Genomic DNA, 17,310 nt, shown 5'->3' on the forward strand with positions numbered 1-17,310 from the left:
CCATTCAGTGCAAACTCTGCTTGCAACACTGCAAAAACAGCTATACTTGAAACAAGCCAAATATTCTTAAATCTGACAAAATTTTCTTGTTTTGAGCAAAAAAATCTGCCAATGGGGTAAGCAAAAGTTGCTTGACTAGAATTCTTAAAACTAGCAAATTAATCTACCTGCCATATGCCTTTTAACTAGACAAAATTGTCTAAAATGTATGCTTATTTGAAGAAAATATGACTTATTATAAGTAAAAGATACTTTGATATTTAGAAAATCTGTACCTAAAATGAGTATTATGCTTTCTTGAACAAGCTGTTTTCAAGAATTATTTGCTTACTTTAAGATTCGACACCTTAATTTAGATTTTTCACATAAAAAAAACACCTTACTATAGGACAAATTTTCTTAAAACTGAATTGTTTCTTTCTTGATTGAGCTAACTATAAGAATTATGTTTCGACTCTGAGAACAATAATCAGCAAAAATTCCTGAGAATAAGACACCATCTCTTCAAAAAGCTACTAAAAATAAGGGAATTCATCTTAAATTAAGACAGCAAAAGCACTCTTAGATTTTGCGCTTTTATTGACACAGCAATGGGTCAGTAACTCACTGAGGTCTGTTCCAGGAGAATCATGTCTAAAATTATACATTTCAGCAGGGTACTGTGTAACATGGCCAATATAAGAAGTGCATATTCCAGATACTCTTAACATGAATAATAACAGTATAACACACTCATGGCTGGTATCAAAAATAAATTTTGCTGAAGCTTAAAACAATCACTATTTCAAATCCTATATTACATAACATTTTAGAAGAACAAGTTTAACGACCACACAAACAAACATGTGTTTTACATTTGAACAACTTTTCTAGAGAGAAAAAAAACAACCTCACTGACCAACACTGAGTCTGATAAACAAGGCAGATGGAGTCTGTCATCTGAGAGACTCACTCAATGAATGACTTCCACTCACCAAGCGCCTTCTTGTAAGAGGGGGTTGAATCTCGGTCATGGATGGAGTCTTTGAGTATTTCAGTTTGCAAGACAGACAGCAGCGTGGAAATGCACTTTGGATATGTGAGGTGGAGGGCATAGTAATATGCCATCAGATAGAGCAGTCCCTCATTAAGATCCTTCCGGTCAAAAGTGCTCACTGGTGTGGTTCCAACAGCTATCATGCAGTTGCCTTCAGAGACAAGCAGAACTGGACAAGCCAGGGGTCGCTGACGCAGGTAGCCTTCAGGGTCTTCTGAAGTCTACATGACAGAAAAAAAGAGGATTAGAACAAGACCGTAAGAAATACAATTTTTGAGTTGCATTACAGTTTAAAATAGATCAACTTTTTTTGTAGGTTTTATTAACATCAACATGTTATGGGGATCTGAACTTTAAGAATATTTGACTGACTCCACAGTAAAATATATAAAATGAAAACATGAGTAACTGCAAAATTCAACAATATATACACATAGAATATTGCAGCCTTACCTTTAGGACATGGAAAAAAGCCTCACTACAGATGCCCAGCTTCTTAGGTGGTACTGTGCTGGAAGGGAAAAGCACGGGAAGGGCTCTGAACACAGCTGCTGCATGTTCCACTGGTTTGAAAAAAGAAAAATAAGACAGGGCAACACCATTAAGCATTGCAAATAATGTAATCTGCAAAGCATAAATGTAGACAAATCAAGATACTGTAGCATTACCTCCATCCAAAGTTTTTGGCGGCTTCATAACTTTCTTCATGACACCATAAAACTGCACCTTCGAGTAGAAGATTTCCCATCTATCCTTCATCTCAGAAATGTATTTCAAGTTGGATGGTTGAATAATTCTCCGCAGCTCATCAAGGACCTGAAAAATACAGACAGAAACCCAACTGAGATAGATCTGTCTAGCTCTGTATCTGGTCTTGACAATAAGTGATAACAATTTAAACATGAGGGCCAGTATTTAAGAAATTTGAAAATCATATCAAAATGTCCCCAAAGGAATAACAGGATGGCTAAAAGAAATAAGTGCTGCTTACATGGTCCAGTTCTCTGAAACAAGGATATGCCTCTAGTATCTTCACTGCTCTGTCCTGCTCCTTTATAGCATCAGAGTTAATGAATTGTCTTCTAGACTCAAACTCCAGGTTCAGCAGTTGGGTAACAGCAGCTTTGTTCGGTTTTTTGGTCTTGTATATTTCTTGAAGTGTCTTGTAGTGTCTTGCCTGGGTTTTTTGGCTGTCAAAGAAGTCAGCTGAACCAGCTAAACACACAGAGCAGAGGTGTGTAAATCATTTATTGCCACAGTAAGGCTTTATATATCTGTTATTGGTGCAAAACAATAATACAAAAATACCAAAATATTTCTGTAAATTAGATCAACAAATTAACTAACCACCTATCTTAAAATTGTTCATTAATCCTGTGAAGTTGTCACTATTAAATGGAACACAAAGATTCCAAGATAAACAGTGAAGTAGTTGTGTTCCATTGTTAGCAGAATTTAAAAAAAAAAAAAAAAAGGATCGTCCAAACCACATTTACACTCAGGCTGTAATAAGAGGGTGCATTATATTATACTTACATTCTTCATCACTGCCATCCTGGTGGTGCACTGGGGTGCCCATCGATCTAACTGGTGATTTATCTAGAATAATAGTTGATGCACTGGACTCCCCACTGCTGTCACTTTTTGCAACGCTTTCATTCCCATCCTTTCTTGGCTTCTTCGCAGGAGGTTTTTTGCCCTTCCTTGGACTTTTGACATTGGAGAGTCTCTTCATTAGCTTTTTAGCAACATGCTCCTAACAGGTACAAACGGTAAAAATTAAAAGATGATAAGATACATCACTCATGATTAACACAGAGTGGTATTGAGCAAATGCTACTTACCCACTCACCACACGTTTCTTTAAGCATTGGGTAGTACTCCATTAATCGCTTTGCCATGGCATCAACCTCATGTTTGCTGGGGTATCTGGAGTCTTCAGCTGCTCTTGCTATCGAAATCATGTTTGTCATGGTGTTTCTTACAAGTCGACAAAAGAGTTCCTTTGACAAAGGTTCAGCACACTCTGTCCCCAGCCGCTTCTTTTCAAAGTAGGAATGTCGAGCTTGCTCAAGTTCACTGTCTGTGAAGACTATGTACTCTGGGTTGGACATAGTCACAAACTTAGAAGTGCTGGGTTCCTCTCTGGAGAAGTCACCATCTCCAGTAGTTGTTAGCATTTTTTCAGCAGCAGTCTTGTTCTAAAATACAGTGTACATGGGGCTAATTTCACATAAAATTGCACAAGAACTTTAGGTCTCTACACATGAAAGAAAGTACAACAAAATATCAGTAAAGTGTTGAACAATAAAAAATATGTATATTTAATAAATGTGTGGGCCACTTGATTTAAATCAAAACTAAAGAAGATTCTACTGTCTATCTGTTAAGTGAGTATTGGTGGAATTACTTGAAACTGCATAAAACAAGCTGGTGTGTTCTCAGTTTTGTCACACAGCGATAGGACAGAACTTACTTCTTCATATTTGTGCACTGCAAGCCATAGAGCCCGACGCCTGAGGAAATGTTCAGGACCAGGAAACAGATCTTTGATGTCATCTCGTGAAAGTGATGAGAGCAGGTCTTCTCCAACATTTGCTTCTGCAATAGGAGTTTCCAATTATCACTACATTGCATCATCCTCATGTGCAAGCCAGCTGACAGCTTTGCTTGGGTAACAAACAGGATGCACAAGAAACATAATTTAATATTTACCATTTAAAAACAATACTCTATTCCATTATATTCCCTCCTGACTGCTCCACAGGTTCTAAATTACCTTCCTCCCATTGACTGGAAAAAGTATTATATTTGTGATTCGCTTGCACCTTTCGTCCACACGTAAACAGCGTTTTCAGTCACTGAAAAAGGAGATTTCTAAAAACGCTTGCCAGGGTGGATATTTTCGAAAACTCCTTTTTTGCATTTAGGTGTGGACGAGAAAAACGGAGAAAACGCAGCGTCAAAGGTGTGGGCCTTGTGCGCCACGTTATTGTTTCGGTGAAATGAATTTCTACAATACTGTTACTGTTAATTGTACTCTCTGCAGTGTTTAAATACTTACATATACACAGTTACTGTCCCTCCAGACTGGGTTCTGCTTCTATGCCCCATCTTTCTTTACTATTTCCCACCGAGGCTTCTAGACTTCTGATTGGCCAACATTTCTACACGGTTAGGAATATATCGCCACCTGTTGCTTTGGCATGTTCCTAGCAGCGTTTTCCTTCATTTCTGCGTTTCCGTGTGGACGGGATTATTTTTAAAATGAAAACGGAAAATCTCCGTTTTCAGAAATACCCATGTATGTAGTGTAATAGCACTAGCATATTTAAATATGCTAATGCAACTAAGCTAACCGCACAAGCTAAGCTAACAACCGGGTATAGCCTGCCATGCTAGCGAATTACCATGCAACATAGCAGAACACAAAACATAGAAAAAACAAAACAGTCACATACCTTTCAGGGTGGCAATTGTTATTTCGTCCAGTTTCTCCATAGCATGCCTTAATTTCTTCACACTGTACCACTGTATCCCGGACCCAAAAATATTACTAATCCTGCAATCCAAATTTGAGGCGCGAAGCTGGACTGTACCAACTCAGGAGTATGGGGTTGTGTACAGAAATGGTTTAGTTCGCTGTTTTATATCTATAAAATTCTATATATTTAAAGATTTAACTATTTAGTTAGATTATATTAAGTAAATACTGACATGTCGGTACTATTACTTAGTACAGCTGTTATAAGGCACCGAATTAGGATAGCCATTCCTACCCCTTAATGGAATAATCCTGGTCATCTTGGCTTTATGGGAGAAACGGTTCACAGACCAGTGAAACAAAATGATTTGGCGCTGTGTTATCTGCTTCGTTTTTGTGGGTCTGACCCTCAAATCCTTACTGAGTCATATTAATTCTGCACATAGCCATAGTCCAGATTTCCGTGTAGTTTGTGGCATAGATGGATGTGTCAAAGAATATCGTGTTTACAATTCATTTTGGTATCACATTCGTCGAACACACTCCGACCACCTTGGCAATGGACGATGCAGCGGATCGACTAGGACACAAAAATCTGTGAGGTGAGACTGACTATATACTTTGATATCTTTGAAAATAATCATATAAAGTATTCATGTTAGATTCCTACTTGTGTTTACGGCTTAACAGTAGATATGTTAATGCTAATTCCTTATGATCCACATCAATGCTATTTCTAAACAATTTTTCTGTGTGCTTAATTTCTCCTAATAGAGAAAACACCATTTTTATTTATTTTTTTTACTTTTGTTTTAAATAAACCAATGGGCATGGTCCAGAGTCTCCTTGGTTGTTTGTGTTTATTAATATTCATTGTTTCAGTTAGTTTCCTGGTTATTTGTTAATTATTTCCTGTGTTTAGGTGTTCTCCGTGCCTCCCTTGTCTTGAGTCAAGTGTCCCTGGTTTGATGTTCATGTTTATTCCTGTTTTACTTTGATAGTCCCATGCCCTGCATCAGTGTATTCTGTTGCCCTTCCCCCTGGTCTCTTCTCATCTGATTAGTGTCAGCTGTGTTTCGTACCTGTCTGCCAATTCCTCGTTTCCCTGTGTGTGTGTATATTTAGTGTGTGCTTCCCTCTGTTCTTTGTCGGATCGTCTGCATTTTCTCCTCTGTGTCATCTGTGTTCCCTCCCTCAGGTTTTCATGTCTCATGCTCCTTGCTCCAGGTTGTAAGGTTTTTGCAACATTTTCAATGTTTCCTGTGTTCTTTAGTTTAGCTTTCCAGGTTTAGGTTTTTGAGGATTTTTAAAGCTTTTAAACTACAGTTAAGCTACCAAATATCAATCAGCAATAAATTAGTAACAATTTATTAAACTCAGTCTGAAAACATACATATTTTGGAGTAAATTATCAAATGCAGAATAGAATTATTTAGAAATGATCAGTGTAGCTTGTAATTAATATCTTTAACTAGTCAATTAATCAATTAATCTCAATTGCAGTTCTAGGAGGGAACCCTCATCAGCGGAGAACAGAAGTCTGAGTAACATGTGGGCCTACAGGACTGATCCAGTGGTCGAAAACCAGCCAACAAGCCAGCCAACAATGGATGCAGCTGTAGACACCAGATTGAACTCAGGAGAAGATGCAGTGATTGATCAAAACACAATACAGCATGATCCAGACAGTGTGTGCCCCGAACATTTTGGTACTTTTGACAATAATAAGACATTGTACTCTGGCTTCGATGATGGTGCCCATATCTCGCAAAGGCCCCTTGTTCCATCCCAGACCAACAATGATACCTCGACTCCAAACATTTCAGCAGCTTGTCCAAGCGGGTTCGCAGATGGAGTAGCATCATCCCAATCTATGGTGAGTCTATCACTACTGAACAATAACAACTTCTTTTGATAAAACATTTTACCAGTTTATAACATTCCTATATTTATTTCTCTTTTCTGAAGGATGACTCCTGCCACGATGTTCTTACCAGACAAGCAACAGCTCTTGTATTGACTGCAAGAGAGAAACATCGTCTTTCACAGGTTTGTGCTCATACAAAATTAGAATGATTATTTTAACGTGGCTCTATTTTTTTTCATCATTTATTATTAACAATTTCCCTAAACTGTAACAACCTTTAATTCATTCTGATTATCCTAATAGTAACTATGCAAAACTGAGCATCACTTGTATGTGCCTCCAACTTTCCAACAAATGACTATGACTGCCTTAGGTAAACTAAGGCAGTCATAGTCTCCAGCCATCCATCCATTTGCCTCCGCCTATCCTTTTCAGGGTTGCTCCCATCACAAGCCTTCCTCTGCCACCTAACTCTTAGTCTCAGTTTAAAAAGGAAAATTGTAATCTTAATTAAACTAAAAATTTGAGTTTTGCAAGAAATCCGAGAAGGAATTTAAAATTTTTTTTTTTTCTTCAGTTTCAGTGAGGGAAAAAATCTATAAGAAACAGTCAAATAATTCTATGCAGTTTTTTTGGTTGCAGAGCTACGTACGTTATTAGTCCTTACATTATAAGTTGTCTATTCGCTAAAAATAAATCTCTTTTAATAGCAAACAACTAAGATGTCGTTTGTCCTTTCTGTCTGTTTTTCAGAGTGGTGTGAATGATGTCGTTGCAGCATTACAACAGTATCAGGCATCGTTGGTCAATAATCTGAGAAGTCAGGTACAAAAGGTTTTCCAGCAGCATCATGGAAGTGGACTTGAAAAAGATGTTTTGGCAGTCTTCGACCAGATTGAGGATCCATTTGCCTCTGTTTCAACAACATACAGGCAGGATGATGTGATAAAGAGAAATTTCAATTTTGTGGAGTCCGAGGAGGTTTGTGTTGGGTATACTGCTGTCATGGGAAAAAAAGGGAAAAAAAGATTCCTCACTACTGTGCCCAAATGTTTTCATTATGTTCCGCTTGTCAGAAGTTTGGAGCAGTTATTGTCCCATCCAAGAGTTTTGGCATTGATAGATGAGCAGAAAAATTTGAGAAATGAGTATTTATATGATATCATAGATGGAGAACTCATGAAGTCTCACCGTTTATTTTCTGCACACCCCTCTGCCTTACAGATTATCCTTTACTCAGATGAAATTGAAATTTGTAACCCACTTGGGTCTCATGCCTCCAAAAATAAGTTGGTAATGTTCTATTATACTTTGGGAAACATTAATCCTAAATATCGATCAAAACTACCTGCCATTCGTCTACTTGCCATTGCAAAAAAGAGTGCGCTTTCTGAATGTGGTGTAGATGGAATCTTGCAAAGGCTGCATGAGGACTTAGTGAAGCTATATAATGGAGTTAAAATTCAAACTGGAAATGGTGAACGTGAAATATTTGGAGCATTAGTTTCATTATGTGGAGACACTTTGGCGCAACATGAGCTTTGCGGGTTTAAAGAGGGTGTTGGGTTTGCTCATAGTAAATGCAGGCAGTGTGAATGTTCATTTGAGGACATGCAAATTTATTTTGATGAGGATAACTTTGAGGAACGGACATTTGAACGACATGTCCGGCAATGTAGCGAAATTGAGAAGGCCAACACAGAGTATCTAAGAAGCAGCTTAAAAACAACATATGGAATAAACAGAAGAAGCAAACTTATTAATTTCCCAGCATTCAACTTGATCCAACAAACACCCCAAGACATGATGCATGTAATTTTTGAAGGGATTGCTCCATTAGAAATAAAGTGTGTGTTGAAACACTTAGTTCTCATGGGAGAGCTAGACTTAGATCTCTTCAATGCTGCAGTGACTGGTTTCCCATACTCTCCAGTTGATATTAGAGATAAACCAAGTGTTATTACCTACAGTACATTAGCTTCCAGTGACAATAAGTTGAAGCAGTCCTCGGGGCAAATGATTGTTCTTCTGAAAATTTTGCCATTTCTGATTGATGCAGCCAAAGGTACTGAACACTACGCATTCATTCTTGAACTCATTGAGATAGTTCAGATTTTACTTGCTCCTGTCATCAGTCTGCAGACTATTAACAAGTTGAAAATCCTCATTGAACAGCACTTGAAGCACATGAAAGCCCTATTCCCATATAACAACATCACACCAAAACAACATTATTTGATTCATACACCAAGCCAAATTAAACGTTTGGGACCAATGGTCCGTCATATGTGCATGAGATTTGAATCGAAACATTGCTTTTTCAAACAATGGGCGTCAAAAATAAATTTTAAAAATGTTTGCAAATCTTTAATAAAGCATAATCAAATGTATGAATGTTGTCAGAATGTGGATAGTTTTGATCACCCCATTTTTTCCAATGAATGCACATTAGGACCAACCTCAGAAGTAAGCATAATGTCATACTTAAAAGAAAAAATGAGGGCCTTCCTTGGAAATGATGAAGTAAACCATGCAGTGACTGTTAAATGGCTTAATCTAAATGGTAACAAATACATAAGGGATAGGTCATTAATTGTTTGTGCTGTTGGTTCTAGTGGTTTACCTATATTTGGGCTTGTGAAAAATATCTATGTGATCAATTCATCATTGTACTGTTTTGAATTCCAGCAGCACAATACCATTTGTTATGACAAAGATTACATGTCATATAAGATAGAGATTCCAAACATGGCACAAGCAACGGAGCTGATATCCGCTGATAATCTTATGGATTTCACTCCATATTACAGTTTCACACACAAAGATATGACATATGCAGTCATGAAATATTACCTGTGTGATGTAATTGGACTACACATGAGTTCAACAGATGTTTTATAAAAGGCACACTGCTTTACATGCATGAACTGTATTATCAGGTTATTGTTTTGGACAGTTTTGTTGTTGAGTTTTCTATCAAATCTGACAGTTGAATGCGATTGTAGCATTGCCACAGTGAAGATATGTGTACTGATACTTGTCTGATGCTGATCTATTAATCTGTTTGACATGGCCTAAAGTGAATGAGTTATGCCGTTTCTGTTTTTCAAATGGGCCTGTATTTCATGTTTATCATGTGCTTTTAGTTCCAGCTTTTGTGCATGTTTTGTCAAACTTGACAGCAGTTTTATTACACTTTAGTGTCAATAAATACATTTCTTAAACTGAGCAGCTGTTTAAGTGGCCTTACTCTTGAAATGAGAAAAATAATCTTGTTTTTATTAGGGAATTTCAACCAAACGGTTTTCATACCTTGTAACTGGTAAATAAAGCTCAAGATGAGCTGAAATATCCTTTTAAGGAAAAGTTAGACATATTTTCCTAGAATAAGATTTATTTTCTTGTGCAAAACTTGCTTGTTAAGAATATATTTTCTTTTTAGACAAAAAATAAGAAAAAATGTCCATAAACAAGGGTTTTTTTACTTTCTTGAAAATCGTTTTTTGCAGTGAAGCAACCAAACTGCTCTCAGCGTCAAAAGACTCCAACCTAAAGAAACATCTGGAAAGTTCTTTTTAAAAAATTACCATTAGCCTGCTGCAACTACCTTGTTTAGCTACCTGGGTTATGTGCCACTTCAGTATCTTCGATGTACTATTGCTGTGTGATTCATTACTGTTACTGAAGGCTCCTCACCACCGAGCTAACATTGTTAGCTGGCATTGAGTAACTTAACAGAACATGTTACAAACTACATTTCTGGGCATGTATTCTGTAATCTGTGGTGGAATACATTTTGAAAGTAACCTTCCCAACACTGGTTGTGCATAACGTCATTTGTGGACGGGTTGTTACCAACATCATGTTAGCAGCAGCTTTAGAAAATATATTTACTTAGAAAATTAGTGATGTAATCAATACTTACTTTACCCATTGCATGTCTCAGCTATATATAGCAGGGAGAGGAGCACTCTTTGCTCCTGTAGCTTTAACATGTCATGTATTTTTGTCTGAACTGTCTCATTCGTTATCATTCTGCAGTGTTGGCTGGCTGGTTCACTCTGTCATTACTTTGTAATTTCTAGTTTCCTATTTTATCAAAGCTCAGAGTTCTTTTTGATTTAAAAGGCCGAACTATAACGCTAACTTCTAAACCTTTCAAGACAACTGAAAGACTGAAAAACTCTTTGCCATCATCACACTTTCTACTTTTCATATTCTTTTTTTCTTTTTCTTTCACTTGGTAGCTTTTAGCACTGACATTGCCTCAGTGACCTTTGTGGAATCCTGTTCTTACTATTCTAATACCTTCATAGCACGACATGCTTATTTTTAATAAGATTAAATCTGCAAAGCCTATCCTTTAGCTTTTAAGTAAATGTTTTATTCAAATTACCTTGATTTCTCCACATTGAAATAATATTCACTAATTATGAACCGACTGTTTACAACAACCACAACTGACAATGTGCACACACACATCCAAGGATAAACTCAAAGTAGGAGACACACTCAGAATGTCTTCTCCGCTTGAATACTGCGGCAGGAATTTTACATTTTCTGAGTTACTGTGCAGTTAAAACAAATCCTTGAAGATGAAGCCAGCTATTTCATTAGAGGCTTCACATAAGCATCCTCTAAAAGCTCCTTCCTGAATATTGCCTCTGTGCTATCAGCTGTAAAGTGCTCATAGTGGCTGCAGCTACTACTTTTGGCACAAACCGATGCAGGTATGCCGGCTATGACTGCATCAACAAGGAGAGAGATGCAGCTCTATAAAAAAACAAACCAACCATATCTAGGACGGGGGTGTTTGAATTAGCTGACTCAAGAAAAGCATACCCATTACAGTTTGCCATATGCCTCAGCTTGGTGTGAGCCTGGGCTTTTACTGTTTATTAGTGACTGCACTCACTCGACTGCTGGTCTGGCATTTGTGTTTTATGTTTACTGTAAGTGTAATATGTACAAAGGCCCGAAACCTGGTGTTGTGTTACAGAACTGCCTGTGAAACGTACTTTAGGATGAAACAGTGGAAGCTGGATACACACCCAGTTAGAAACAGTCGGATGGAAAAAAGCCAAAAGCAGCAAAAATAAAGTAGAAGACTGAGGAAGGCAATGATCAGGTAAGTACGGTGTACATTTTAGGACATCGTCAGGTCTCAGGAAAAAAGTTGTCAGGTATCAGTCTCACACGAAAAAATGTTAGGTCTCAGACTCACATGAAAAAATGTCAGGTCTTAGACTCACATGAAAAAATGTCAGGTCTCAGTCTCACATGAAAAAATGTCAGGTCTCAGACTCACATGAAAAAATGTCAGGTCTCAGTCTCACATGAAAAAATGTCAGGTCTCAGACTCACATGAAAAAATGTCAGGTATCAGTCTCACACGAAAAAATGTTAGGTCTCAGACTCACATGAAAAAATGTCAGGTCTTAGACTCACATGAAAAAATGTCAGGTCTCAGTCTCACATGAAAAAATGTCAGGTCTCAGACTCACATGAAAAAATGTCAGGTCTCAGTCTCACATGAAAAAATGTCAGGTCTCAGACTCACATGAAAAAATGTCAGGTCTCAGTCTCACATGAAAAAATGCCAGGTCTCAGACTCACATAAGATAAGATAAGATAAGATAACCTTTATTAGTCCCACACGTGGGAAATTTGTTTTGTCACAGCAGGAAGTGGACAGTGCAAAAGTTATGACGCAAAAATTAGAATACAATAAGAATAAATACAGTACACAGCTGTACAGAATAGAATAAAATAATATACTATATACAGTAGAATAAAATAGAATAAAAATATACAATAAGATAAAAATAGAATACGAATGCTATATACAACTGAGTAAAAATACAACGATGCCAGAAAGGATTATTGCACTTAGTGTTATTGCACATGTGTGGATGTGTGTGTTTGTTCAGTTAAAGTCTTTGTTGTGGAGTCTGACAGCAGTGGGGAGGAAAGACCTGCGAAATCTCTCCGTCCCACACCGTGGGTGCCGCAGTCTCCCACTGAAGGAGCTGCTCAGTGCTGTCACAGTCTGCTGCATGGGGTGGGAGACGTTGTCCAACAGGGATGACAGCTTAGCCGCCATTCTCCTGTCACTCACCACCAGTGTTGGTCAAGTTACTTGAAAAAAGTAATCAGTAACTAATTACTGATTACCTCCCCCAAAAAGTAATCCCGTTACTTTACTGATTACTTATTTTCAAAAGTAATTAATTACTTAGTTACTTAGTTACTTTTTAAAAACACGATTTACAACCTGAAAAGGTGATAAAGCGATAGAGCTTTCAGCCCAGTTCTACTTTTTCTACATAATCCATCATACAAAATGTAATCAAATGGAAAAGTCTCTTTTTAACTTGTTTTATTAGTTTTAATCTTTTAACTTTATGCATCAAGCAAAAATTTAATTATATGCAACATTCTCTGACTGGAAGAAATTAGTTTAACATTTAAACCTATTTTCTGCACATTCCAGCACATAAAATAAAATATTTTGTGTGTTTACACTCAGTCTTTCAAATAGATGCAAGTAAAACACAGCAGAAAATAAATAAAGTCAAAGACTCAGCGGTCCTGTTGCTCTATTTTCACCTGTAAAGCAGGAGTTGGGTAGGCGGAGGTTTACCCTGGTGCAGGTGTGCTGCGGTCAGTGGAAGGATATGGCAGTTCTGTGAGTTTCCCATTACATCGTAGCTACTCGGTGCTTGCTTGGAAGTTTAGGGTTTTTTTCGCTGTAAAAAGAAGTTTTCTTCCCACGCACAGCGGACACTAATGTTTTTGTCACTTTTTATGGAATCAAACTCAAAGTAAGGTCAGTACTTCCACACTTTAAACGCTGCACGCTCATACTCTCTCTGCACTCGATATGTGATCCACTGTTGATCTGCACACAGCTGTTGTCACTAACGGAGCACTGGCTTACGTCACTGTCGTGAGACATTCTCGCAAAAGATTCACGGTTTTAGTAACGCAGTAACGCAGCGTTCCTACGGGAAAGTAAAGGTAATCTAATTACCGTTTTTGCAATAGTAATCCCTTACTTTACTCGTTACTTGAAAAAAGTAATCGGATTACAGTAACGCGTTACAAATAACGCGTTACTGCCCATCTCTGCTCACCACCTCCACTGGGTCCAGAGGGCATCCTAGAACAGAGCTGGCCCTTCGGATCACCCTGTTCAGTCTCTTCCTGTCCCCAGCAGAGATGCTGCCGCCCCAGCAGACCACACCATAAAAGATAGCAGAAGCATGAAAAAATGTCAGGTCTCAGTCTCACATGAAAAAATGTCAGGTCTCAGTCTCACATGAAAAAATGCCAGGTCTCAGACTCACATGAAAAAATGCCAGGTCTCAGACTCACATGAAAAAAATGTCAGGTCTCAGTCTCACATGAAAAAATGTCAGGTCTCAGTCTCACATGAAAAAATGCCAGGTCTCAGACTCACATGAAAAAATGTCAGGTCTCAGTCTCACATGAAAAAATGTCAGGTCTCAGTCTCACACGAAAAAATGTCAGGTCTCAGTCTCACATGAAAAAATGTCAGGTCTCAGACTCACATGAAAAAATGTCAGGTCTCAGTCTCACATGAAAATGTCAGGTCTCAGTCTCACATGAAAAAATGTCAGGTCTCAGACTCACATGAAAAAATGTCAGGTCTCAGACTCAGATGGAGGCTGCCATCTTGCAAATTTGGAGTAGTGACTTGAGGTGGAGCGACTGTGTAACGCTCCCGCCCACACACCCGCTGGTGACCGCAAACACGCCCCCCTACACTTTTTATGTAGCCCGGCTGCTCGAGTTTTTTTGCTGGTTTACCATGACTGACGACTCGTTTAATTAAGGTAAATACAACCATGTCACTGTTATAAAAAAAAAGACACAGTTTATCATCTTATAGTTCTAAAATCGCTCTGTTGTTATTTCGTTTGCTAGATTAGCCGCTAGCATACGCACTGTGTTGGAGGCTTGTTGCTAGCTAGTTAGCAATGCTACACACCTGCTACTCTAATAGTCTGTGTTATTGAAACATTCCTTAGGTTTTGTTATCCATTTTTAGACAGCGATGAGATCAGCTGCACACTCTACAGACGCCCAGAGTTACTGTTAATATCAAAAATATAATGCTGTCCTTTGAGATTTTAACATAAGACTGTGAGTGTAATGGATCTAAAACTGTTTAAATCTTCAGAGCCCTCTATATCCTGGTAACATGGAGACTTTAAAAACATCAGCAGAACGTCTCAGTAATGTAGTCTAATTTGTTCTTTTCATTTAATAATAGAGTCCATATTATATCAACAGCTACATTCACCCTGGAGAGAAACTAGTGAGGGAGACCATCAGGACCAAGCTGGGTTTCCTGGGTCCAGAGGTTTGGAGAAACTTCTTCCCTTTCTTTCATCACAGCTGTCCTGTGCCAGAAGTTCTGTTGACCCACTCAAAAAGGCATCATTTAAGAAACATCAGGAAGACTGAAGCTCATGGCATTGACCAAGCAGGACTCATGATCTTCACCAGCAGCTCCCTCACAGGGAAATCTTCAGCACTCCTCTGTAGGCCTGCCCCAGGAGATGGATAAACCCAGCATTTCATGAACACTGTGATGGAGACCTTTGCTTTGTGTAATGTTATAAATACTCGGCTACTCCCCAAAGGCTCCAGACTTTTATATAAATATATGATATTCAGTCCTGTAGAAAGTTATATATTTAAGAATATATGATCCTCTCTGGTTACTCTGGTATGAATAACTCTGAATCACTTTATAGTAAATAACACACTATCTGCAAAAAACTGTGAAAGAATTCCAGATGACAAGTTTGTAGTTCAACATACAAGTGATGAAATTTGACCGTCATCAGGTTTTATTTAATTGTGTTAGACAAAATCTCATATGCTCTTCATGCAGCTGAGTACATCAACTGTTTAAAACGGAAGGTGTGCAGGTCTGAGATACAAACTGAGGTCCTGTTAATATAGTGACACGGTTACATGAGTGATTAATCCTTTTGACTTTTTGTCTTTGACTTTATTAATAAAACAGCTGCAGCTTTCACTACAGCACATGTGGTACTTTAACCTTTGTACTGTTTTCATCAGTTCATTTTGCAGTTAACATGTGAACATGTTGGATGATCTGTCTGCTGTCACTCGATGGGGCTGAGGTCGGAATCTGAGGGCAGCTCCTGTAATCACAAAGAGAACAGAACCATCAAACTCAGATATAAATTTTATCCCTCAAAATTGAAATAAAGCTAATTTTTCTGTCCTCACACACTCAGGATCTAAAGGATGGAGGTGGACCCCTGCCTGGTGGCTTGGATCTCCGACTACCTCACCGACAGACCACAGTACGTCAGGCTGAAGGACATCACGTCTGACACAGTGGTCAGCAGCACAGGAGCACCACAGGGAACTGTGCTGTCCCCTCTTCTCTTCACCCTGTACACCTCTGACTTCTGCTACAACTCTGAATTATGCCACATTCAGAAGTTTGCAGACGACACAGCCATCATGGGGTGTATCTGGGATGATCAGGAAGAGGAGTACAGAAGTCTGGTGAGGAACTTTGTCGCATGGAGTCACACAAACCACCTGCAACTCAACACCTCAAAGACTAAGGAACTGGTTGTGGACTTCGGGAGGTCTAGAGCAGGTCCACTGCCGGTTCAGATAGAGGGGGAGGAGGTGGAGGTGGTCAACAAGTACAAGTACCTCGGGCTGTGGGTGGACAATAAACTGGACTGGTCATGCAACACAGAGCACCTGTATAAAAAAGCCCAAAGCCGACTGTACTTCCTCAGGAGGCTGAGGTCTTTTAACATCTGCAGGAAGCTCCTGAGGATGTTTTACCAGTCGGTGGTTGCTGGAGTACTTTTCTATGCTGTGGTGTGCTGGGGGAGCAGCACAGCAAAGAAGGACTCATCCAGGCTGGAGAAACTGATCAGGAGGGCTAGCTCTGTGGTCGGCATGAAGCTGGACACTCTGGTGACAGTGGCAGAGAAAAGGACATTAAAGAAACTGATGGACATTATGGACAATGCCAGACATCCTCTGCACACGGCCATAAACAACCAGAAGAGTCTGTTCAGTGACAGGTTGCTTCTCCCAAAGACAAGAACTAACAGACTTAAAAACTCCTTTGTCCCACACGCCATCAGACTGTTTAACTCCTCCCTGGAGGGGAGAGGGAGGGGAAACAGGAGGACAAAGGAGGGGGGAACAACTAAGCTGTAGTGCCTCTTCACCTCACTGTGCAATACCTTTTGTGCAATACTTTTGTAAATAGTCAACGGTGCAATAGACTCAATACTTGAAATGTGCAATTCACTTGTATTTTTATTCCTATTTATTCTATTTATCCCCTTTGTATATTTTATTTATATTGTCTCTGTATTTTTATATATATATATATATATATATATATATATATATATATATATGTGTGTGTGTGTGTGTGTGTGTGTGTGTATTATATATATATATATATATATATATAATATTCTGTAACTCTGTAACTTCTGTCGGTGCTGTGCTTTTTTGGAAATCGAATTTCCCAGAGGAACCCACCCGAGGGATTAATAAAGTTCTATCTAATCTAATCTAATCTAAAGTTCTTCTCTTACATTTTTTTTCAGTATTACAGTACACTATCCGGTTGTTCAGTCTGACGTCACTAGCCGTGTCTGGACCTAAACTCCGCTGCAGGTCCATATATCAAACGATCACTATGGCATTACTGAGAGTTGAAAAACTGTCTAAAGTCTTTCATCTTTAATAAAATGATCAGTGTTCTGCTCTACCAGGTGTAACAATTGAGTTTAACATCCAGGCATCCATGAAAACTGAATTTGTGACATTTAACAGAGTTAGAAGTTAGCAGGGAGTTAGCTCGCTAGCTTCTGT

General features: G+C 38.6%; 2 protein-coding genes across 2 annotated transcripts; one reads left to right on the forward strand and one right to left on the reverse strand.

Moving 5' to 3' along the window:
* Nucleotides 1-948: 948 nt before the first annotated feature.
* Nucleotides 949-3,150, reverse strand: LOC146638355 (uncharacterized). The gene is made up of 6 exons (XM_085367914.1): nucleotides 2,881-3,150; nucleotides 2,573-2,792; nucleotides 2,028-2,251; nucleotides 1,705-1,852; nucleotides 1,490-1,599; nucleotides 949-1,257 (listed from the first exon to the last, which is right to left on the reverse strand). The coding sequence occupies exons 1-6, from the start codon at nucleotides 3,148-3,150 to the stop codon at nucleotides 949-951; spliced, it is 1,281 nt and encodes a 426-aa protein (XP_085224040.1).
* Nucleotides 3,151-6,069: 2,919 nt separating this feature from the next.
* Nucleotides 6,070-11,166, forward strand: LOC146638356 (uncharacterized). Its single transcript, XM_085364027.1, has 4 exons — nucleotides 6,070-6,396; nucleotides 6,489-6,569; nucleotides 7,141-8,234; nucleotides 11,064-11,166. The coding sequence occupies exons 1-4, from the start codon at nucleotides 6,070-6,072 to the stop codon at nucleotides 11,164-11,166; spliced, it is 1,605 nt and encodes a 534-aa protein (XP_085220153.1).
* Nucleotides 11,167-17,310: the final 6,144 nt, after the last annotated feature.

Source organism: Diplotaxodon limnothrissa, linkage group LG2, assembly GCF_057381915.1.
Source record: "Diplotaxodon limnothrissa isolate DT_005_m linkage group LG2, D_limnothrissa_male_GT1.1, whole genome shotgun sequence".
Lineage (NCBI taxonomy): Eukaryota > Metazoa > Chordata > Actinopteri > Cichliformes > Cichlidae > Diplotaxodon > Diplotaxodon limnothrissa.

Coding starts and splice junctions, on each gene's coding strand:
- LOC146638356 (XM_085364027.1), top strand. CDS start 6,070: ATGTGGGCCTACAGGACTGATCCAGTGGTCGAAAACCAGCCAACAAGC. Junction 6,397..6,488: donor TAGCATCATCCCAATCTATG/GTGAGTCTATCA, acceptor TCTTTTCTGAAG/GATGACTCCTGCCACGATGT. Junction 8,235..11,063: donor ATTGCTCCATTAGAAATAAA/GTGTGTGTTGAA, acceptor CTGTGCTATCAG/CTGTAAAGTGCTCATAGTGG.
- LOC146638355 (XM_085367914.1), bottom strand. CDS start 3,150: ATGTCCAACCCAGAGTACATAGTCTTCACAGACAGTGAACTTGAGCAA. Junction 2,793..2,880: donor AAGAAACGTGTGGTGAGTGG/GTAAGTAGCATT, acceptor TGTACCTGTTAG/GAGCATGTTGCTAAAAAGCT. Junction 1,853..2,027: donor GTTTCAGAGAACTGGACCAT/GTAAGCAGCACT, acceptor TGTATTTTTCAG/GTCCTTGATGAGCTGCGGAG.